The sequence below is a fragment of the Gracilinanus agilis genome, chromosome 6 (assembly GCF_016433145.1).
Source record: "Gracilinanus agilis isolate LMUSP501 chromosome 6, AgileGrace, whole genome shotgun sequence".
Taxonomy (NCBI): Eukaryota; Metazoa; Chordata; class Mammalia; order Didelphimorphia; family Didelphidae; genus Gracilinanus; species Gracilinanus agilis.
Genome location: NC_058135.1, coordinates 237,676,591 through 237,700,274, shown reverse-complemented (window position 1 = coordinate 237,700,274; position 23,684 = coordinate 237,676,591). Strand labels below are relative to the sequence as shown.

Here is a 23,684-nt window from a genome sequence, read left to right as displayed (position 1 = left end):
AGTGGGGATCCTAGGTCCAGCTTGGGTCAGACAATACACGCTCGGGCAAAGTGAAGGTTCTAGAGTGGGGGTCCTAGGTCCAGCTTGGGTCAAGCAGTATATGCTCAAGACAATGTGAAGGTTCTGGAGTGGGGGTCCTAGGTCCAGTTTGGGTCAGGGGATATATGCTCAGGCAACATGAAGGTTCTGGAGTGGGGATCCTAGGTCCAGCTTGGGTCAGACAATACACGCTCAGGCAAAGTGAAGGATCTAGAGTGGGAGTCCTAGGTCCAGCTTGGGTCAGGGGATATACTCTCAGGCAATGTGAAGTTTCTGGAGTGGGGGTCCTAGGTGCAGCTTGGGTCAGACAAAGTGAAGGTTCTGGAGTGGGAGTCCTAAGTCCAGCTTGGGTCGGGGGATATACGCTCAGGCAACATGAAAGTTCTGGAGTGGGAGTCCTAGGTCCAGCTTGGGTCAGACAAAGTGAAGGTTCTGGAGTGGGGAGTCCAGCTTGGGTGTGGAGATAGCTCTCCTGTGGACTTGTATCTTTCTGCCTCTCTCTGGAGGCAGAATTATGAAATTATGAAAACAACCAATGCTGCTCTTCCCTTGCCCACCCCCAGGCTCTGAAGGTGCCAGTGTTTCTCTGCCTCCGTTTGTCAGAAGTAATTGCTCATTATAACACAAGAGCCGTGTGGGCAAACCCGCCCGGTTGCCAGGAGCTGACGTGTCTATACTGGGTTTTGATTGGCTGGAGCACCCGGGATGCAGATAACCTTCAGTTCCTTCCTCTTTATTAATTTTCACCTTTTTGCAGTGGGGAGCCCAGAGCTGGGCAGGTGGCATGCTCTGGGTTTGTCAGTTTGGACTCTTCAACCCTGCCCTTGAGAATAGCGTAATGCTGATGCTGTTAGCTCCGGGAGGATTACTGTCAGGTGAACGACCTAGTTCGGCCACGAAGGAATAGATGAGCTGAAGCATGAAGCAGCCTATTAGATCATCTTTCAAATAATGGTTTTGTTATTGTTGTTGCTATGGATTTTTTTTTGAGGAGGGGGAGCCTCAAACTCTAAAGTACTACTAGATTGAGTTCTCTAACATCTGCTGATCCCAAACACTCAAAATCATTGACTTAAGTCTTATTTGACCTCTTCTGTAACTTCTACTGGTATTCCAAGGCTTCTATCTATCTCTTCCTTACATCCACCAGTGCCATGATTCCAAAAATTGGACAGAGGAAGTGCTTCCATGCTGTATTTTCTTTTATTTTGCCTGAAGGAAACACTTTTCTTGGTCAACAGAAGCCATAGCCTGAGCTCTAGAGCCCAGCATTACCATTAGGAGGAGGGGGCAAAACCCAGACCTGGTTTTCTGAGCTCTGTGAAAACAGGCTCTTGTTTTCCAGAGCAGAGAAATCCCCTCTTTGGGGATATTGGCCTGTCTTTTGGATCTCTTGATGAGGTGCCCGATGTTTTTTGAACTCCCCACTCCAGCCCTCACATCTAGTTCCCGTTACCAGCTGAAGATTGCCTGGTAAACCCTGGGCAAGAAAGAAATAAGGGCAGAGTTGTCCTCAGCCTTGGATGAGAATGTCTCAGCTGGTTAAGCATGGGATGGTTTCTTCAGCAGCAGCTAGGCTTATTAGTCATGTCAACCCTTTTTAGGTTGAGGAGAAAACCCAGAAACATTATTTGAATTCCTCATCCTGCCCATTTCTGCAGGGCTCGAAGGTTTCAAAGCATCTCCTTGGAGAGGAAGGTAGATACTAGTGTTATCCCTATTTTTGCAGTTGGGGAAACTGAGACATGGATTGACAGTAGGCTTTTACTCAGGTTCCCACAGCTTGTGTCACAAAAAAATCTTTCTGTTTTCAACCCTGGTATTCTTTCTAGTCTAACTCATTTCAGGATAGTGAATGAAGATCTCTCTGGTACCTTCTGACTTGGGTGGTGCAGCACTCCACATGGATGGTTGGCATTTTGTACAATGCATGCCTGGGTCTGCATGCCTGCCAGGAGCGGGGAATTTTTTAGCCAGAGATTTTTCCTAAATACACGTTTGTGAACCAGTGCTGGGGTGTAGTATGACTGTGCATTTGGCTGTAAAATGTCAGTTGAAGGAACTCTTCCTCCCCCATTCACTCTCCCACGCTTTTAAAATTCTCTTTGATTCATCTCAGTCTTAGAGTCAAAAAAAGAAAATTCCTAAGATGACTCAGATTTTTGAGATAACTATTAATTGGCATGCCTTCTCCGAAGGGACAAAAGGGAACTAAGACGTTAGGTCTGACACAGATGTAGGATTGGTTTCTGTAAGGAAACAAGGGAGTGAGGAATCTGGGCTAAAAGAATCCTCTTGGCTGAGTTTGACCTGTCTGACCAAAATGAAAGATGATTTTCGCTATCACTCATACCCCAGCAAAGCCCCATCAGGCCTTTGATGACTGTGACCAGCTCTTATTTCTATCCTTCCAGTTTTATTTGGGAACATTGTCAGTTTTCTGTTACTGGTGAATCTTCAGTGGTTCTCTACTGCCAGCAGTGTACATTATTCAGGCTCCTTTGTTACTGACAGTGGAGTTTGTTGACTTTTGATTCCCAGAGTCTTTTTCTTATGGAAGTTGTTTTGCATAGAATGGATTCTGCTGGCTCATGGCATGGTTTTTAGGTTAAGGAAGTAGTCTCTCCTGAGGCATCACCTGAAATCACCTTGTGGTGGGTGATGAATCACTTGATAAAACTTCATATTGCTATATTTAAAAAATTTTTTTCTTATCTTCTGAATTAATACTAATTATTGGTTCCAAGACAAAAGAGCCATAAAGGCTAGGCAATGAGGGTTAAGTGACTTTCCCAGGGTCATATAGATTTGAACCCAGGTTCTCCCATCTTTAGGCCTGGCTCTCTCTCCACTGAGCCACTTAGCTGTCCTCTTTGATTTTGTTTTTATATCACCTTCATTTCTGAATATAAATTTCTATCGTTACCCCCAGAAGACCATCTTTTGTGACAAAGAAAATTTTTTAAAGGTAAACAAAACAAAATACCAATTTGGCAAAACCAATCAACATATTAACCATGTCCAATAGTACATACAAGATTTCACACTCATGGCCTTCCTCCCACCCCTGCAAGGAAGAGAAGGAAATACATTTTGGCAGCTCTTCTCCAGGACCAAACTTAATCATTATATACTCATAGTTGTTTTTGAATGATTTCTCTTGGAATTGCCTTCTCTGGGAAAGCCAAAGAGGTTGAGAGTAAGATGGCTCTCTTGGGACTTTGGATTTCTGCCTGGCTCACGTGTGCCTTGGAGCCCCCAGGGGAGCTTGGACTGGAGGTGGGAGAGGATAGCTTTTTCCTCCCTCCACCCAGCAAGTGCCTGTCACATTATAGTATCAACATGGTCTTGCTTGTCTAACCCTCTTCTGAACTTCCTTTTGTACTCTTCTGTGTATTTTTAAAATGTTTCATTAATTCTCTTAACTTTCTTTTTCTTCTCTTCCTCCTCTTTTTTTCTTCTTCTGTTTCATGAATTGATGTATTATTTTTGTGGCGGGGACATGCTAATCTTCTTTGAAGCATTCCAATTTTTGTATAGGTATTGACTTTTCTCTTCCACACTTTCTCCAGTATCCCTTCCCACCATAATTCCTTCTCCCATAATAAAGGAAAGAAAAAAGAATCAGTTGCTAGAGTGACTATGACACCACCTATGGCATTCAGTACCCATTACACTCCAACCTCTCTCTGGAGGGGAGGGAAGTCTGGTGGCCAACCTATCTCTTCATTCATTCTATTTCCCTTTATATACTCCACGTTATAATTCAAACTCAAGTGCAAATTCTCTGCTCTTGTCCCTTCTTTTTCCTCCTCCATGCCTTGTGAACACTGTTTCCTGGATCTGGAATACCTCCCACAACCCCCCTCCTATTTCCACCTGTTAGTTTCCTGCCCATTCATTGAGGGCCACCACTTCTGTGAAGCCTTCCCTAATTCCACCAGTTGGAGGTGATTGTCCTTTGTGGATCTCTCCAAAAACTTTGGCTTCTCGTTGTCTATATGCATACCTCATTCCCTGTTCAGGTAGACTATAAACTCTTGGAGGGCCAGGTAGGACTCTGTTACTCATCTCTATATCACCTCAAAGGTCTGGTACATACACAGTTGGGCCAGCGAATTTTTGCTAAATTGAAGTGAAGATCTACAAGATGGGGGCAGGATTTCTGATTCTGTTTGCTTTTGATCTTAAGAGGGTGTTAATTGAAGGGGTTGGTTCAATGCTTTGGGCAGGAAGGTTCCTGTCTTTTGGTGATGTGGTTTGTGTGTGTGTGTTTTTTGGCTCAGATTACCAGAGACTGATGACTGTGGCAGAGACGATCACGGCGCTCATGTTTCCCTTCCAGTGGCAGCATGTCTATGTCCCCATTCTTCCTGCCTCTCTCCTGCACTTCTTAGATGCTCCTGTTCCGTACCTGATGGGCTTGCATTCCAATGGCCTGGATGATCGCTCCAAACTGGAGTTGCCTCAGGAGGTAAGAAAAGCTTTCAGGCTTTGGGGAAGATGGGGGTCACCTTGATGGGCGGGAAGAACACCAGGGACAGGTGCCTAATAGTGACTGGCTACCATGTTACTGGGTACTGGTGTCACCATTTGGGGACATTCAGGAATATGGACTCATTTGATTTGAGACGGCAGCTTTGCCTCCTGTTCTGAGTCTCTGCCTTGCCCTTCTGTCTTGGTCTTTTTATAGTGTAAGATTAAAATTAATATCCAATAATTCCAAGCATTATATTTGAAAAGATTTATTAATAATCACTCGGAGCAGAGAAAATAGAAAGAACCTGAGTGAAGAGAAGTTTTCCTGACTGCAATAGCAGGAGAAGAGAGAGGAGGGGAAGGGGTTACAGAAACTTTATCTCCAAAATGTAAGGAAGTAATATGAGGATGAAAGTGAAATTCTGGGAAATGGAGTCCTGGCATACAAAATTCTAATCACACAATAGCAGGAGAGAAAATTAGAGATTGGGTTGGAAACTGGTTTACATCCTTGAAATGGCATTCCCTGCCACATTTTAGGAATTTTGGTTTGTAGCTGGGTTGGAGAGGAGAACCTTGGTCTGTTGCTACTCCAGGGGAGGTAGTATGTCATGGGAAGATCAGGAGAGATCTAGAGCTCAGTCCACCTCTGACACTTACTGTCTAGATTACCATGAACAGGTCCCTTGACCTACTTGAGCCTCAGTTCTTTTATTTGTGAAATGGGGAAATAGTATTCCTAGTTCCTGTGTCATAAGGAAATTGTTGTTAGGATTATATGAGATAAGATCCATAAAGAAATTTATAAACTTTAAAGTGCTAAATAAATGCCCATTTTCATTATTATTGTTGTTACCATCATCATCATCATCACCATCAGGTAGTGAATAGAGGATGGCACTTGGAGACAGCAGAATCTGGATTTGAATCCTGCTTTAGGGAGTTAGAACCTGTGTGACTGGGCAAGCCACTTCATCAGTTTTTTCACCGGTAAAAAGGGGGCTCATAATTGTAGAGTTGTGGAGCTCAAATGCAATGAGCTAAGTTATGTAAGGTGCTTTGCAAACTTTGAAGAATTGTATACATGTTCGTTATGATCATTATGACAATGGCAACTATAGAAACATCAGCTATCCTTATAATCAATGGTTTCTATTCATGAAACATTTTAAGCATGCCGTGTGTGCTGGGATCACAGGGCTGATGTGGCTTGTTCCTTGCTCCCCCCTCAGGCCCCCTATGGTTCTGTATAGGGCGTGAGGATAACACTGACATGGGATGACTGTATCTCTGCCTTAGGGGGTGACCCTTTCCTCTCCCCACAAGAAACAGTTGGGAATTCTCTGGGTGCAGCTCTGGAACAAGAAGCCTGAACTAAGGAAAGTGAAGAAAGGAATAGCAAAGAGTTTGGAAAGCATTTGGATTGTGCTGCCAGTCTGGGGTTGAGGATCTGGGTAGTAGCGGATGTCGTCAGCATCCTTGATGAGCATCCCTGATAATTAGCCCACCCTTGTGATGCCTTAATTGCAGAGAAATGCATCTCTCTCTGCTCTCTTTTCCTCCCCTTCAATTTTAGGCTCCAACATGTCTGTCCATGAAGCTTCTCCTTTCTTTTCTCCCTTTTCTTATCTGCATCTCAAGGGGTCTCTGCTGGGTGAAGTGGGACGGAATAACAATAAGAAGGGAACAGGGGAGGGAGGAAATGAGGGAGAGGGAGAGAGGAGGAGGGGAGGAAGGGAATGGGAGCAGAAGAGTTTGGGGGAAGGGAGAGAGAAAGAGAAGAAGGGAGGGAGAGAGAACCTATCCACTCATTCATATGCTTTTGCTTTTCATCACAACAGGAAGTGAATACAGCCAGGGCCAGAGAAAGCCTAGCTATTTGAAAGGGCCCTAATAATGTAAAATAAGTCCTGTTAGTTCCCCTGATCAGAATCTTGAAACCCCTAAATTGAGTGAGTCTGCAATGGCAGAATCTTGGAATGTGAGAGCTGAAAGGGACTTTGGAGATAGAACATCCAGCCTAATTCTCCCCTTTTTAGAGATAAGGAGAAGCAGTGATATTGGAGGTGAAGTGACCAGCAAGACACTTGATGGTTGGAAGCAGCACAGCCAGACTAGAACCCAGGTCTTCTCACCGACAAAACCCAAGTGTCTTTTTTATAGGTTGGAGAGGTCCCAGCAGCTGGCCTCATACCTTCTGGGGTCTGGAGTCCCATGGGCAGAAATCCAGGCTTTAGAATCTGTGTTCAGCCTTCTGTGGGATCTGGCCTAGGTGTGGCTGGCTCCTGGGGTCTCAGTCCATCCCCTACTACAGATGCAGAGGCAGTGTAGCATGTTCCTGGCTTCCCAGGACTCCGGGAAGCACAGCTTCCACGTCACTGGCATGTGATGTGAATGTGATGACCACATGCATTGGTGCCTGGCAGCTCCCCCAATTACCTTGGGTGCTGACCCCTCCCTTTTGTATTCCTCTGTCCTGGTATGCTGCACTGCCATGTTCCAGCCCTCTGGGTACCAGCTTTGTCCTTGCCACTCTTTGTCCTTGGCTAGGACAGGGAGGATTTTCTATCCTAAGGGAAGGCTTTTGCCTCACACCTCCAGATTTTTTTCTCTCTCCTAAACACATAGAACCATAGAATGTCCAACCCAGAAGGGACCCAGGACAGAATGATAGACTCAAGAAACAGTTTTGACCCTGGTTCCTTCACCTTGGGTAAAGTCACTTATCTTTTGGGGTCTTGATTTGTCCATAAAATGCAGAAGTTGAACTAGATTACTTCTAATGTCCCTTCCAGTTCTGAAGGTCTCTGATTCTGTCCACAAGTCAATCCCTTTATTTTACAAACAAGGAAACAGCCCTGGAGAGGCTGTGATTTGTCCAGGATGGCACAACTTGTAGAAGTGTGATTGAGCAATGAGGACTTTTGGAATGGTTGAGTCAGGGGGTGTGTGGGGGTGGGTATTGATGCCAAGAGGTGGACCCTGAGGAGGGCTATGCAGAGGGCACAGCCCTTGAGAAAGATGGACTAAGAGAAGGTCCAGTGGCATACCCAGCCTAAATCAGAATTCATCAGTGGCTGCCACCCTCTGGGCCACCAGGAGCTTCTCAAAAGGCCTTTGTTCCCTTTGATAGAAACTCATGAGCCCAGCGGGTCCAGAAGCCTGGCCCGCCTTTGTGAGCTGCCCATTGTCCCATGGTTCTCTATGGGGGGTAGTTGTTCAAGTCTAGGAAGCAGGAAATCTGACCACTGTTAGGGGAGGAAGGGGAGGGATCACTTCTTTTCCTTTGGGACCCTTCTCTCCCTTCCCTTCCTTTTTAAGACAACCACTCAAATGTCTGTTTCAGGCCCTTTTTGCTTGCCAAGCCTCTGTCCGGCCCCTGATGAGCTGTGGTTTGGCAGCAGGTTAGTGTACAGGGCCTGGAGCAGGCACGGGGGCCTTCTGCAGGAAGAGAGCCTGAGACTTATCTGCAGGATCTGATGTCCACGTGGTCACTTCCACAGAAAGGCTGAGCCCGCTCTTGTCCTCTCTCCTCCAGTCTCCCAGAGTTGGGGGGATAGAGGGAGGAGGAGGAGTCTGGATCTGCCATTAGAGGAGAAGCCGACCCATTCCTCCTGTGCCACCAGTGATGAGCCTGGAGGTGGTGGGGTCCTGGGGGTTAGGGGTAAGGTGGCTCTTTCCTCAGCTGAAGGGATACATCTAGTCTCTTTCACTAAGTGTTTGGTGGAGTGAGGGGCCCAGTTGCGAGCTGCCCTAGACCCTGACTGTTTCTGGAGAGGCATAGTCAGGGGTTTTACCTTGACAAAGTTGAATTTTCATTTTTGTTTGTTTGGTGAGCTCCACAACCTCCTAAACCATGATCCTGCTTTCCCTTGGTAACCTCTCCATCCCCTTTCTGTCTCTCTCTGCCTCTTGACTCTCTCCTCCCCTCCCTGGCCTATTTTTCTTCAGGTCCTCTTCTCTGAACTTCTTCCTTATTAAAAAATTGCAGAATTCTCCTTCTCCCCTCTTCCTCCTCATCTCTTCCCTCCCTCCTTTCACTCTGCCTTTTGCTTCTGTTCCTTCCTCTTTTATTATCCCTCAGTAACCTGCAGAATAATAATCTTCTCTCTGTCCTCCAAACCCTTGTCTGTTCCCTCTCCTCTCTTTCCCCCCTCAGTCCATCTCCTTTTCCTTTCAATGACATGCAGAATAATGATACTTTGATTCCCCATTTCTGTCCTCCCTTCCCCTTTTTTTCCTCAGTAACCTACTGAATGGTGATCTTTGTCTTCTCCTGTCCCTCTGCCTGCCATCTATTCTTCCCTCTTCCCTCGTCCTTCCCCATTGCATTTCAAGCATAGCCCCCATCCTCAAGATCCCTCTCCCTTGCATCCCCACGACAAGTTGGCTGAGTTGCTGGCCTGTGGTCCTGCCTTTATAGATCACGTCTTTGGATCTTTCTCCCCACTCCGTCTGCTTGTGTCCAAGGGCATCAGCAATGTGTGTATCTAGTGTTTGTAGTTTATGAAATTCTTTCAAGTTGTCCTTCTATATTTGGCTCAGAGCAGCAGGGGAGAAGCCAACCCGCCATCATTGAGTGAATACACTCTATTTTTAGCTGCCTTGTGTGTTTCCTTTTGGAGAAATGGGCTCTTTGAGCCTTCTGTGATTTCCACCTTCCCCCACCCAGTCCCAAAGTAGAAAGCTAGTGGCTTTGTGTCCTTCCGGGTGGGTCATTTTCGTCAGGCTTCAATTATTCTTGTCTATGTCTGATTAAGCCAGAGGTGAAACTAAAACTCGGGCATTTAAATCCACATTTGTAGCTTCCTTGCTTGCAATTAAGCCACATTCAAGGAACGTTAGGTTAGAATTATTGGAGACCTTGAAAGATCCCTTGGCAAGGAGAGGTTCAAGGGACACCCACCATTGGTAAAGCTCTGTGCTGAGGGGCCATGTTTAAAGCTCCAGTGATCCCCCTCTCTGTGTCTGGAGGATGGCTGGCTCTTGAGGGGCTCCCAGCTGTGAGTAGTATTGCTCCTTGTTATAAGACCTGCAGTTTCCAAGACTTGGGAGTTGGTGTGTTTGGTGACCCATCCATGAGAGGACTGGAACTCTCTAGGTTAGCTTTTCTGCCTTCTAGTGCCAGGAACCCTCTGTTGGGGTTCTAAGCAAGTGCCTCAAACCCGGCAAAGATCAGTGGGTCTGTTGCTCAGCACTAGGCTTACAAAGACAAGGAGGAAACCTAGAGAGGGTAATAATGAAAATGCCGCTTCGAATTCATGTAGGGCCTCTTCTGGAAGGCAGCACCTTGTGCTAGAAGGAATGTTCATCTGGGGAGTCAGAAGACCTGAGTTTGAGTTCTGGCTCTTATGAATACTAAGCAGTGGGGACTTGGTGATTTCCTTGCTTGGTGCTTCAGTTTCCCCTTCTGTAAAATGAGAGCACTCTCGAACTCACAGGTTATTGTCATCAAAATGCTTTGTAAATCTTTGAAATATTTCCCTCACAAACTTCAGTTTTTCTACCTGAAAAATGAGAGAGATACTCATTGACCTGTAATCCAACTGGTGGCAAAGTGGATAGAGTGCTGAACCTGAAGTCAGGAAGTCTGAGTTCAAATCAAAAAAAGTCAGGAAGTCTGAGCCTCAACTACGTACTAGTTGGGTTATTTAACCATCTGTCAGGTTCAGTTTACTAAATTCTTTTTTTTAATAAAATTTTTTTTTATTTAGTATATTTTTCCATGGTTACATTATTCATGATTCCCCCTTTCCCCCACCTGCTCTCCCCTCCCCCCTCTCAAAGCAGTCCCACTGGGTTATACATGTATATCATTGTTCAAAACCTATTTCCATGTTATTCATATTTGCAGTAGAGCAATCCTTTAACATCAAAACCCTAATCACATCCCTATCGCACTATGTGGTCAATCATATATTTTTCTTCTGGGTTTCTGCTCCCACAGTTCTTTCTCTGGATGTGGATAGCATTCTTTCTCCTAAATTCCCCTGGATTATCCTGGGTCATTGCATTGTTGCTAGTAGAAAAGTCTATTACGTTCAATTGTGCCACAGTGATCTGTCTCTGTGTACAATGTTCTCCTGGTTCTGCTCCTTTCACTCTGTATCAATTCCCGGAGGTCGTAGCAGTTCACATGGAATTCCTCCAGTTCTTTATTTCTTTGAGCACACTAGTATTCCATCACCAACAGATACCACAATTTGTTCAACCATTCCCCTTGTTTTCCAATTTTTTGCTACCACAAAGAACATAGCTATAAATATTTTTGTACAAGTCTTTTTCCTTATGTTCTCTTTGGGGTACAAATCCAGCAGTGGTATGTGTGTTTTTTTTTTTAAATAAAACCCTTACCTTCTGTCTTGGAGCCAATACAAAGTATTGGCTCCAAGGCAGAAGAGTGGTAAGGGTAGGCAATGAGAGTCAAGTGACTTGGCCCAGGGTCACACAGCTGGGAAGTGTCTGAGACCAGATTTGAACCTAGGACCTCCTATCTCTAGGCCTGGCTCTCAATCCACTGAGCTACCCAGCAGGGCAGGCAGTCTTTTAAAGCCCTTTGTATTTTCCTTCCTTCTTCGTATCAATTCTAAGGCAGAAGGGTTAGAGTAAGTTAGAGTAAGTAAGGGTTAGACAGTTGTGATTAAATGATTTGCCTGGGATCACACAGCTAGGAAGTAACTGAGGCCTGATTTGAACCCAAGACCTGACTCTAGGCTTGGCTTTCTATCCACTGAGCCACCTAACTCTACTCAGCTCTTTAAAATAAGTATAATAATAGTACCTACCTTGCAAGATTGCTGTGAGGATCAAATGAGATATATGTATTTATGTATACACATGTGTGTGTGTGTATATATATATATATATACATATATATATATATATTGTTATATATTTTTTTAAAATCAAATGGTTAATTGACCTTTATCAGACAAAACAATTGGTTGGTTAATTGTTGACTAAACATTTCACTTTTTTTTCCAAAGACCACTATGGAGATATTAATATATGATATTAATTAATTAACATGATATTAACTTTTTTGCAAAGTCTCCATAAAAGATAAAAAGGTTTGCATTTCTTTTATGTGAAGTGCAAGTTAAAAATGCAGTATGAGATAATATTTGTAAAAGGCTCTTTGCTTGATGCCTGACATATAGTAGGAACTCTATAAATGCTTATTCCCTTCTCCTTCCACTATGACTGAAATTCTTTCCATGTGCATGACTTGGTAAAGGTCAGACAGGTCCCACAGATAGAACCTTGGCCCTCTTGCTCCCAGAGTTGTGGAGTGGCCTTTAAACCAACGTTTCCTCTAATGAGGCTTTTATTGATTTTTCACCCTTCACCTCATGGTGAGGTTTCTGTGGAGAGGAAGTGTGAGGGGGCCAGGGATGAGAAGAAGGGAGACTCCTAAAGGAGAGGAGGAGAGGCCCAAGGGGAAATAGAGGGGAAGAAAAAATGACTGTGATGTGGGGGGGGGGAGGGGGGAAGAGGGGATTTAGGAGGAGACTCAAGGTATTGATTCACTTTGAGGGAAAACCATTTTAAGATAAAGACCACACTAAGAGCCTCATAAACATTGACTGTTCTCTGTCTGCATCGTCACCTCAAGCCAAAGAAATGAGAAATGCTAAGGAAAAAAAATTGTGTGAGGGGTCCCCTGAGTCATATAGGGGCATGCTTTTGCTTCTCTCTGAGCCCCATAGGCCCATGAATTGTCCAGAGACTCAGGAGAATGTTGGAACTGGCTAGTCACTGATAGGCTGTTGGACCTCTTGCTTTTAAGGGGGAAGTTGTGGCAGAATCTTCCTGGGGTTTTCTAACCTGGGTTTCTCTGAGAAGGGGTTTGCATGGTCCTTACTTTGCAACTGTAATTTTGAGCTATCAACTTTCAGACTTTTCATTTCCCTCTTTTTTTTTCCTCTAACCAAACAATCCTGCCTGGAAAATTAAAAACTGAATGGTTAAAAATGTTCCCAATTCATGATATAAGCTATAAATGATCTTTTTTTTTCTCATTAGAAATGACCATTTAGACTTATAAAGTATAGGCCCATAGAATGCCAAAGCTGAGAGGGACACTAGAACATAGAATTCCAGAGCTGAGGGGGGCCTTGAAAAACCCTTTAGTACAAGAGTTTTTCACCTCTTTTGTGTCATTGGATACCCTCCATCCCTACCTCCTTTGGCAGTCAGGGTTGGCCTATGACACCATCTCAGAATAACTTTAAAAATAATAATGGAAGGAAATGCTCGATTTGGTCTTGGAACTAAAGAACATGAAGAAACTGAGCACCAACACATTTACAAATCATCCAATCCTAGATGGAAGGGAGGACCTCATCTGTCTCCTTTCCGTTCATTCCTGGGGTGGAACAGTGGACAGATCTATTCTGTTTATGTTCCCTTCTAGAATTTTCTAAGGACCTCCCCAAACCTCTAAAGTCTCATCTGGCTTAAGTCTGCCTGGGGAATTTCTGTATAAGAAGTAGAAAGTCCCTTCTCTTTTACTTTAAAAACCCTTATCATCCCCTGGTGGGACAAGGACTCGTTCTCAGAGACACATGAGCTGAGGGTTGGTGTGCATGTGGAGTCCAGGCCAGTAGGTGCCCTGCATAGGGTGCCCTGCCTTTCTAAATGTCCTTGTGCATGTGAGTCTTCTCCATTATCTTGGCTCTTATTGGCCCTGCAGGAAAAAAAGTTTAAACCAACAGTTGGTTTTATCTTGCCACAAGTTTATTATGCTTTAGCAAGCCAAGAGTTTGTTGCTCATGCAGTAGCTGTTTTGGGCTTGCAGCCAACCTGACCACCACCTTCCCCACTGCCTGAGATGGTTCCCCCCACGTTTCTGTGGGGCTCAACCTTGGCTGAGTTGGGAAAAAAGAAGCCAGATGGAATTAACTCAAAAGCCATAAACACTGGCTCCCAGGCCCATTGAGAATTGAGTGACTGGTGGCTCTTGTGCTGCTTAGGGGGTAGCTTTCATCACTAAACCCCATCTCTCCCTGCCATCTCCTCTCTTCACAATAACTCCAAGGCTTCAATAGTACGATCTGAGAGCATTCTTCCTTAAATTGTGTTTTCCTCCCTACCCTTGTTACTGAAGGGTGAGCACTGTGGCATGGGCTTCTCTCTAATCTGTCAATAGTGACATAAAAGTGCCAACCTTGGAGCCTGGGTCACATCCTGTGTTAGACATTGGCTGTGTGACTATGGACAAGTCTCTTAACTTCTCTTTGCCTCGGTTTACCCAAGCATAAAATGAAGAGGGTGGACAAAATAGTCCCTTCCAGCTCTAAATCTATGATCTTATTGGATGTTTGCTAAGTGCCAGGCATAGAGGATGCAAAGACAAATATGAAACCATCTTTGGTCTCAAAGAACTTACATTCTTGAATGGCTGGCCAAGTGATCAAGAGAAAAGAGTGCTGGGTGTAGAGGCAGAAGGCCTCAGGAACCCTACCGGATTCAAGTTTTGGCTCTGCCAGCAGTAATAAGAATAGCTCACGTTTGTAAAGCCCTATAAGATTGGCAGAGTACTTTGTATATGAGAGCTGTGTGACGGGAGCAAATTATTTCCCCAGTCTGAGCCTTGTTACTCATCTCTGAAATGGAGATTATATAATTTACACCATGTATTTCACAGAGTTGTGGCAAGGGAAGTTTTTTTGATAAACCTTAGAGAACTATAAATGCTTATATTAGTATAGTCATTTTTGTTCATTTCTTTGAATCCTCCTTCCCTGTGAATACTACAGCTGATGATGATATCTCTTTCTTACCTTCTTTTCCTCCTCTCATCCCCTCTTCCTTTTTCTCTTTCCATGTCCTTCCCTCTCTCTCTTCGTCCTTCTCCCTCTCTTCCCCTGTCTCCCTTCCTTCCTCTTCTCTCTTTACTCTCTCTCTACCTCCCTCTCCCCCCCACCCCCCACCTCTGTCTGTCTCTGTCTTTCTGTCTTTATCCTCACTCCCTTTATCCTCCCTCTCTTTCCACCTCTCCCTCTACCCTCCCTTTCTCCTTACAGGCCAATCTCTGCTTCGTGGATATTGACAACCATTTCATTGAGTTGCCTGAGGACCTTCCTCAGTTTCCCAACAAGCTAGAATTTGTTCAGGAGATCTCTGAGATTCTCATGGCCTTTGGGATTCCTCCGGAGGGGAACTTGCACTGCAGTGAGAGCGCCTCCAAACTTAAGAGCCTCAGGGCCTGTGACATTGCCTCTGACAAACGGAATGGGAACATTGCCAGCTCACCTCTGCATACGTATGAACTCCTCAAGGAGAATGAGACCATCGCCAGGCTGCAAGCTCTGGTCCAAAGGACTGGGGTGAGCTTGGAAAAGGTGAGCCCAATGCCAGTATTATGGAGAAAGCTAGGACAGTCACACTGTCAAAATCCTGGCTTGTTCCTGTGTTTCCATAGGTGGGGGAACCTAACCCTGATTTTTCATCCTTTTATAATTTTTTCCAGTTATCTAAAATCTTTTGTGTTTTCTTTTTTCTTCTTCCCATTGGGGGAAAAAAGGAAAGAACACATTTTTGTAATAAATATGAACTATTGGGGAATGTCAAGCAGAACAAGTTCTTACATTGGCCTTGTACAAAAAAACATTCACCTCATTTTGTACCTTAAGTCTTTCACCTCCCTGCCAGGAGGTGGGTAGCAGGCTTCATCATTAGCCTTCAGAAATGGTTGTTTTTCAAGTTTGAGAGTTGTTTGTCTTTAAAATGTTGTTTAGTGTATAAGTTGTTTCCTTGGTTCTGCTCTCTTCACCCTGCATCGGTTCCTAAAAGTCTTCCCATGTTTCTCTGAAACGGTTACTTTCATCATTTCCAAAGGCACATTAATATTCTGTTACATCTTTTTAGCCATCGTTTGTTCAAGCATTCCCCAAGGGCTTTCTCTACTTTGGATGTTTGACAAGAACCAGTTGAAGGTACTTGGCAATCTCACCTCACTGGTGGACTCTAGGTATAGAAGGAGTCACACATTTTCAGTCACAATCAATCACTTGATTTGTTTTGATTGACTGGACTTATTTGTTACAAGGGAGAATCCAGTGGGGGGAGAAAGAAGAAGGGTAGAGTCATTAGGAAGTGATAGTGGATACTTTGAGGATCAATTAAACATTTTTTCAAAGGTGACTAGCAGCCAGAATTGCTGAAACACTGTTCATGATTCTAAGTAGCCACAGTGATGCTTAAAGATTGTCAGGTGCTCCAGGCAACAATGTTTGTTCTAGGAAAGCCATCCAAGTTTCTTCAGCTCTCATTGGGGGCTGAGCACTGCACAGGCAGGATGCTTCAAACTACTTCATACTCCTGGGTGGGCCTCTGTTTTCCCCTGAACCTTTTAGAATTCCAAAAAGACTGATTTGGTTTGGATCTAGGTGAAGAAGATGGATTTTTGCTCCTGCCTGAGACAAAAATCAATTCTTAACCCTAGTGACCGTAATATTTTGTATGGTAGAAATGTTTATTGCTACCTTGTTAGTTTTTTGTTTTTTTGTTTTACAAAAGGTGTTTGGGAATTAAAGTGCCATTGGGAAGTTGTCTTGTTTTTTGTTGTTGTTTTTTTTTTTTTTAATGGCAGCCAACAGGAGACAAGCTGGGCATGTTCTTTCCCTTTGTAGCCTTGATTTCTTCACCTTTAAATGAGGGAGTTTGCCTCAGTTTGAGGCAGAAGATGTCATTGCTACAGGATTTCTGAATTTGGTCTCTGGTCCTGCCCATATGAGGCCCTTCCTTTAAAAAATGTTTAAAAAATGATCTTAATCACATCATTTTATAATATACACTCCTCTCTCCCCCATGAGAGTCTTCTTTTATAACCAGGAAGTGCAGTTAAACAAATTAAACCAGCACATTAATTATGTCTGACAACACAAGTCTCATCATTTGTTCCTGGGACTCACCCCCTCCCTACTTAAGAATAGGGAACTTAAAAAAAAAAAAAAAGAATTAGGGAACTATTCCTTATCATTAGGTCTCTGGAGTCAAGATTGACTAATTCACTGATTCCATTGATCTGAGATCTCTTATCTTTTAGGGTTATTTTCCTGTTCATTTTTATAATCATTGTCATGTGATTATTCTCTTATTTCATTCTGAGTCAGTTTAAGATTATTAGATCACAGGACTAGAACCAGGAGACCCCAGAGGCTATCTGGTCCTTCTCCCTTCTACTCTGTCCTGTCCCACCCATCATTTTTTTTTTAATATAGATGAGGAAACAAAGGCTCAGGCAAGTTAAATGACTTGCCCAAGAATATATCAAAAGTAATTAGCAGGGATTTGAAATAGTAATACTTGAAACCAGGATCCCGACTCTAAAATCTAGGACTCTTTTCTCATCACCCAGGGTTTGAGTTTAGATTGACTCTGTTGTGGCCTTTCAGCAACTTTTGAGTAGAAGAGAATTTCTTCTCCTCCCTTTTGGGAGGAGTTAGTCATTAGAGTGTGAATCACTGGACTGAACAGACCCATCGTTGCTTATGGCTCCATATTTAGCCACTTCATCCCTGTTCTATTTTTCTCCTTCTGCTAACAAGTCCTGCTTTCTTGGGCTTTGTATTGGGGGTGCTCAGTAGGGCTTCTGGCCACCTGATTACATTTAGGAGTCACAAAAAGAATCTCTTCTCATTTTGGGAAGGAGAGGAAAAAGAAAATTCTTTTTCTAGCTATTGTTTTGTTGCCACAGCTGGACATGCGTGAAGAGAGCAGCAGCAATAAGGATCTCAAAGTTCAGTGTGAAGAAGAGGAGCTCAGGGTTTACCAGTTGAACATCCAGATCCGGGAAGTCTTTGCCAACCGTTTCACCCAGATGTTCGCTGACTATGAAGTGTTTGTTATTCAGCCCAGCCAGGATAAGGAGTCCTGGTTCACTAACAGAGAACAGATGCAGAACTTCGATAAAGTGAGTGCCAAAATCAGCCAGAGGTATCATGGCATCCTCTATAGTGGGCCAGTAGAGTCTGGTGAAAGAAGGGGATGCTTCTGACTTAGAGGTAACTCTAAGGTATACCAGTGGTCTAATAGCTCTTTTAAGACTTCTGTGCTCTGGCTTAGTGGATAGAGAACTGGGCCTGGAGTCAAGAAGACTCATCTTCCAGAGTTCCAGTCTGGCCTCAGACACTTACTTGCTGGGTGACCCTGGGAAAATCACCCAACCCTGTTTGCCTCAGTTTCCTTGTCTGTAAAATGAGCTGGGGAAGGAAATGGCAAACTACTCCAGTATCTTTATCGAGGAAACCCCAAATGGTTTCACAAAGACTCAGACTTGACTGAAACAACTGAAGAACAAAAGCTCTGGAAGTCAGTGTTCATGGCCTTACTGATACTGATTAAACCTTAAAGTCTTACCCATCAAAGCATTAGTTGGCACAAGCAGTTCTGACCCATCCATCTATCCAATCCATTTCCGTAAACATTTATTGAGCACCTAGGCTAAAACATGCCAGACACAGTGCTAAGGGATGCTAAGCTACAATGAATAAAAACAAAGACATTTTTGAGTCCTCAAAAGGTTCACAGTCTAAAGGGGAAAACAACATCCCAAAAGTTGAATCAGGAAGGCCAGGGAACTTTACCAAGGGGTGCCCAGCATGGGGGCATCTTGTTCTGTGGAGCTGAAGCCAGGAAGGGCAACAGATGCAAAGGGGAGTAATCAAGCATTTATTAAATACTTATTATGTTGCCAGGAGCTTTGCTAGGCACTGGGGATACAAAGACAGAGCACGAGACAGTTCCTACTTGAAATGAGCTCATAGTCTATCTTGGAATCAGGACTATGTTCCAAAGTCAGAAGAGGGGTAAGGCCAACTATGATGACCATGTTTAAAAGTTCTCTCCTTGTCGTTGTTTCTCTGGTTTTAAAGGTCTAAACAAGTAGACACTTCTCACTGGTCTAAAAGATTGAGTCCAGGGGTTGTGTAATGTGTTTTTGTTAGATACAGAACCAAAAGGATCAAGTCTGTTCTCTGATGGGCAGATACGAAGCCCAGTGAAACCCTAGGGCTGCCAGTCCTCTTGCGTGAAATGACTGTTTGTTGTTGCTGCTCGTGGCTAAAGTGCTGTCTCCATCTCTCCCTTCCCTGTCTTGTTCTCTTTTTCGGGGATCTCCTAGGCCTCTTTTTTATCAGACCAACCTGAGCCCTACCTGCCCTTCCTCTCAAGATTCCTGGAGACCCAGATGTTTGCATCCTTTGTCGACAATAAGATCATGTGCCATGATGACGACGACAAAGACCCTATTCTGAGGGTGTTTGATGCTCGAGTGGACAAAATAAGGTTATTGAACGTGAGGACGCCTACTCTGCGAACATCCATGTATCAGAAGTGCACTACTGTGGACGAAGCAGGTGAGATATTCCCACTGGAGATGGGACTTCGTCCAGCTCAGCTCAATTCTCTCTGTCTGCCCCGGAACGAGCCGGCGAGGGTGCTGTTCAGCTGAGAGAGGCTCCATGTCCCAAGGGAATCCCTAGTCTACTTGTCACATCCCCTTTGTGCATTCTCAGGCACTCTTTCCTCACCCTTCAGCACTTCTCTACAAAGGCCTGAGGAAATTTCACCTGGGGGAGCTCACTGTCTCTAAATGCTTTGGAAGGATGTCAGGATTCAGACTCCTGATGACATGCTGAGGCTGGCTAATCGGCAGCCCTGAGTGTTTTTTATAAGCCACGTAGACATCCTCGGTGTGTCTGGTAGACCATGTTCAGGGATCAGAAACACCCATCTAATACCTCAAGGAACATGAGCATCTAGGATCATAGACCCAAACCAAGGAGGGCCTTAGGGGGCATCCAGCCACCCCAAGAGGTTGTGACTTGTTCAAAATCCCACAGAGAGGGACAGAACTTTGAACCCATGTCATGTAATTTGGGCTAAAATGTGAACGAACCAAATAATTTTCCAGCCCTTTCAAAAGAAGTAGTGGCAGGCCATGGAGGCAGCCCTGGAATTATGTCTGTGCTGCAGGGGATGAACCATGGCCCACGCACATGCATGCATTCCCCCTGCCACATACACATACACCTGATCCATATCTAAATTCGACACTAGGAAAAGTTTAGCATGGTAAGGGAGCGCTGTCTTCTGGTGTGGCTTTGCTTTCTGGGAGCCCCTCGCCTATGATGCCTTGAGTTAGTTTTGAGATATTTTCTGGAAGATGAGGGACGTGCATGGCCAGATGTTCCAAAGGGCCTGACCCACTTGATTTTGTTCTTGTCGGTGTCTCCTGCAGAGAAGGCGATTGAGCTGAGGCTGGCGAAGATCGACCACACTGCTATTCATCCCCACTTACTGGACATGAAGATCGGGCAGGGGAAATACGAACCGGGATTCTTCCCCAAATTGCAGGCTGACGTGCTCTCAACTGGGCCAGTCAGCAACAAGTGAGTAAGCCCAGAGGGAGCATGCTGGAAATTGAGATTGTGTATGCTGGGTGGCAAGGGGATTGGTCCTATGGTGCCATGACTTTGAGTGTCCTAAAGGTCTCTACGTTGGTAAGCTAAAGATAAGGAAGATTCCTTCCTCTGATACGGCAAAGAAAAAGAAAAGAGTCAGTGAATTGGAAACTGAAATTTTGATAGCTTTATTTCAATATTATTGGTTTTCTTGGTTATCCTATGTATTTTGCCATATGCATGTAAAAACATTATTTCAAGAAGGGATCAGTGAGCTTTAAACAGATTGCAGAGATGTCCATGACCCCTCTAGAAAGTTGGCCATCCTTGTCCTTGCTCATTAGGACAAGGATTTCAAGCCCCTGTTGAACCATAAAATCAGAGAAAAATAAGCTTAGAATTCCTTGGCAGAATTGTCGTACTCTGCCCAGGACACTTATGGCCCGAGTTATGCCATTTGTTTCAGTGGTTGGATGTGGAAAAGGTCTGGGAGCAAATCTTTTTGGGACTCTGGGTGATCTTGATCTAGTTATCAATGGGTGACATCTGCCTCCCCTCAGAGACATCCCCTTGTTCAGTCTTTGGTCTCAGGACACTCTTCTTCCAGAGCAGTGATGCCCTTGGCGATGAGTCCCAATCTCCCCTCTTTGTCCCAGCCCCAGCAGCCCCCAAGTCCAGTCTGTGGGCTTCTCACTACCTCACTCCAGGAAACACTCTCCTTGTTTGTGGCAGGTGGACAAAGAGGAACGCACCTGCCCAGTGGAGGCGGAAGGATAGACAGAAGCAGCACACAGAGCACCTACGCCTAGATAATGACCAGAGGGAGGTGAGAGTTACATGGGAAGGGTGGGTAAGGGCTGCTCATGCCACCGGTGACTTCTCGTGTGTCCATCTCCTTTATTGTTCATGTTTTCCTAGAGCTTTAATGTTTGCAGAGTATTTTTGCTACGAGGTAAATGGGCAAAAATGCCTTATCCCTATTTTACAGATAAGGAAAAAAAGGTTGAGAAAATTGAGAGGACTTAACCCATGATGTTGTTGTTAATAAGTGGTGGAGTTGGGACCAACGTCTTTTCATAGTTAAAGTTCAGTCTGTAGAGCTGGAGGGGAACTGAGAACCCATCTAGTCCCACTTGGATCTGTTGTTGAAGAAATAAACCAAGTAGTGATTCCATGTTGCATTTAGTGATAAGATTTATTAGAAACAGTGTTTTTATTTGTGATGATGGGATTAATGGTATCCTGCCCATTTTTAGATCTAATCATCAAAAGTGTATAAACCACCACTTAATTCTCAGGTGGGGGAAGTCTGTAACCCACGTGTGCAAGAGTGGGTAACAAATCAGAATTGACTGACTGCCCTAGACATCAAACAGCTGTTTGGAGGATGACTGCCTTACATAGAGACTTCTCTCCATCAACCAAGTGTCCTCAAAGTCTAGATCTAATAACTGAAAATCATCTAGAAAGGACCTTATACTAGAGTATTCTTCATTCTAGTTACGACTTAGGAATAGTTTGTCAAACAGAAAAGGAAAGCAAATCAAAATTAGGTTTTGTGGTACTTCTCTATAAGCTGGCCTTATTTATTATTAATTAATATCAACATATATTATTAATATCATTATAAGTATTATCATTATTTATTATTATTATTTTTTATGTTTTTACTTATTATTAATAGGCTTTAAGGACTTCCAGAATGAAGAAAAATTAACAAAAGTCACAGAGATTCAAGCAATAATAGTTTCATGAGAATAAACTAAATTTTTATTGTATATTTATAAAATACATATATACCCACAGAAGTGGCAGTTTCTTCTGATACTTTATAGTGTATGCTATGATTTGCACATGTGTTATTTTGTTTTGATTATCAGCTTATAAATTTAGAGGCCTAGGTACTCTCTAGTTAATTTTTTTTGCAATTCATTGCTTAATTTCAGTCTCTTTCAATTGGAAACCCTGATAAGGCCCACCCACTAGAATACCCTTACAAATGCTATTTTGCTTGAAGACCTGGAGTGTGGGGGACCCTACCATCTTCTGAGGTGCCTCATTCCATTTTGAGTACCTCTAATTATTAGTAAGTTTTTCCTTCTATTAAGCCTAGGTTTGCTTCTTTGCAACTTGTTCCTGGTTTTACTCTTTAGGACCAAGAAGAACCCATCTAAACCCTCTTCTATGTGTCAGTCTTCAAGTAATTCAGGAAAGCTGTTGTGCTTTCCTCCCCACTCCTCCAAGGATCTTCTTCCTCAGGCTTTAATCTTCATTCTTCTTAATCTTATGGTACAGTGTTGAGACCCTTCATCATCCTGTTTACCCTCTTCTGGGTGCTCTTTAGTTTGTTAATGACCTTTTTAACATGTGATGTCAGAATCCAACATAGTACTCTAGGTGGGGTCTGAGCAGGACAACTGGTCCTGGGTATACGTCTTTTAAGGCAGCCCAAGATTGCTTTAACTTTCTTGATTAATATTTATATTGAGAGGCAGCTCAGTGTTGTGGATGGAAAACCAGTCGGGTATTCTGGACAAGTTCTTTGTGAGTCAGGAAGACATGAGTTCTCTTCTTATCTCTGTCAACTAAACTGTCAGCTATTCCATATAGCTTTATGGCATTTGCAAATATAGTAAGCATTCTGTGATTTTTTATTTAAGACAGACCTTGTTAAAGATGTTTAACAGCATAGAACCAAGCATGATCCCTGTATCCTTTCTCTAGAGATCTCCTTCAAAGTTGACCACAAACAATGAATGAATTTCTCCTCTTCATGTTTGTCCAGCCATTAAACCACTTTTGAATTCACTTAACTGGGCTATCTTTTAGACCAGTGATGGCAAACCTTTTAGAGACCAAGTGCCCAAACTGCAGCCCTCATGCCATGTTTGAGCCACCCCCTTACTCCAGATAGGGGAGGGAGGAAGAGCTTCCATTGGGTTGCTGGGCAGAGTGGGCGATGGGAGAAACGTCCTCAGACAAGGTGGAGAAGGGGAGGGGAGCAGTCCCCTCCGGCACACGTGCCATAGGTTTGCCAACACAGTTCTACTATATCCCCTCAGAACAACATAAGAGATATTGTTAAATACTTTGCTTAACTCTGGCTAAACTCTTATCAACATTTTCTATAAACCATTTTATTAACACTGTCAAAATAGGAATGAGCTTAATTATAGCCTGTCTTTTTTTTTTTTTTTAACTTATTGATGCCTTCTGTTTTAACATCATGGTTCTAACTCCCTTATTCAATGAGCTTAACTTTGCAAAAAAAGAAAATAGAAAAAAGTGTTATGTAAAGTCAGCCAGTATATTGGCAATATTTGACTATGGCCACAACATTTTTCCCTGCCTCTTCAGTGAAATGATCCATGTTTGTTTATCGTCTTTTCTCTGGGGTCTGGTTGGATCACTGTAATTGTATGACATTCAACTTCATTTTACTATTCTATTCATTTACATCGTTGTTGTCATTGTGAATATTGTTCTCTTGATTCTGATAATTTCCTTCTTTATCAGTTCAGACGAGTCTTTTCATTATGTTCTTGTATACCAGTTTCTATGGCCACCTGAAGGCCACCCACATAGCCTGTTCTTGTGAAGCCATTTGTGAAAATCACTATTTCATCTAGATGGTAACTCACCCCTGAGAGGCCTCCTTCCTTCCTTCCTTCCTTCCTTCCCTCCTTCCTTCCTTCCTTCCTTCCTTCCTTCCTTCCTTCCTTCCTTCCTTCCTTCCTTCCTTCCTTCCTTCCTTCC

The 23,684-nt window shown here is 43.7% G+C and overlaps 1 protein-coding gene across 3 annotated transcripts in view; it reads left to right on the top strand.

The window, feature by feature from the left end:
• The window catches only part of DENND5A (DENN domain containing 5A), a 90,506-nt gene that overhangs the window by 44,301 nt on the left and 22,521 nt on the right, over nucleotides 1–23,684 (top strand). For all 3 annotated transcript variants that reach the window (XM_044681567.1, XM_044681566.1, XM_044681568.1), the window contains 6 exons: nucleotides 4,326–4,513; nucleotides 14,547–14,864; nucleotides 17,222–17,437; nucleotides 18,647–18,881; nucleotides 19,766–19,916; nucleotides 20,661–20,754. In XM_044681567.1, the coding sequence (XP_044537502.1) occupies nucleotides 4,326–4,513; nucleotides 14,547–14,864; nucleotides 17,222–17,437; nucleotides 18,647–18,881; nucleotides 19,766–19,916; nucleotides 20,661–20,754 (1,202 nt within the window). The remainder of the gene's footprint in view (nucleotides 1–4,325; nucleotides 4,514–14,546; nucleotides 14,865–17,221; nucleotides 17,438–18,646; nucleotides 18,882–19,765; nucleotides 19,917–20,660; nucleotides 20,755–23,684) is intronic.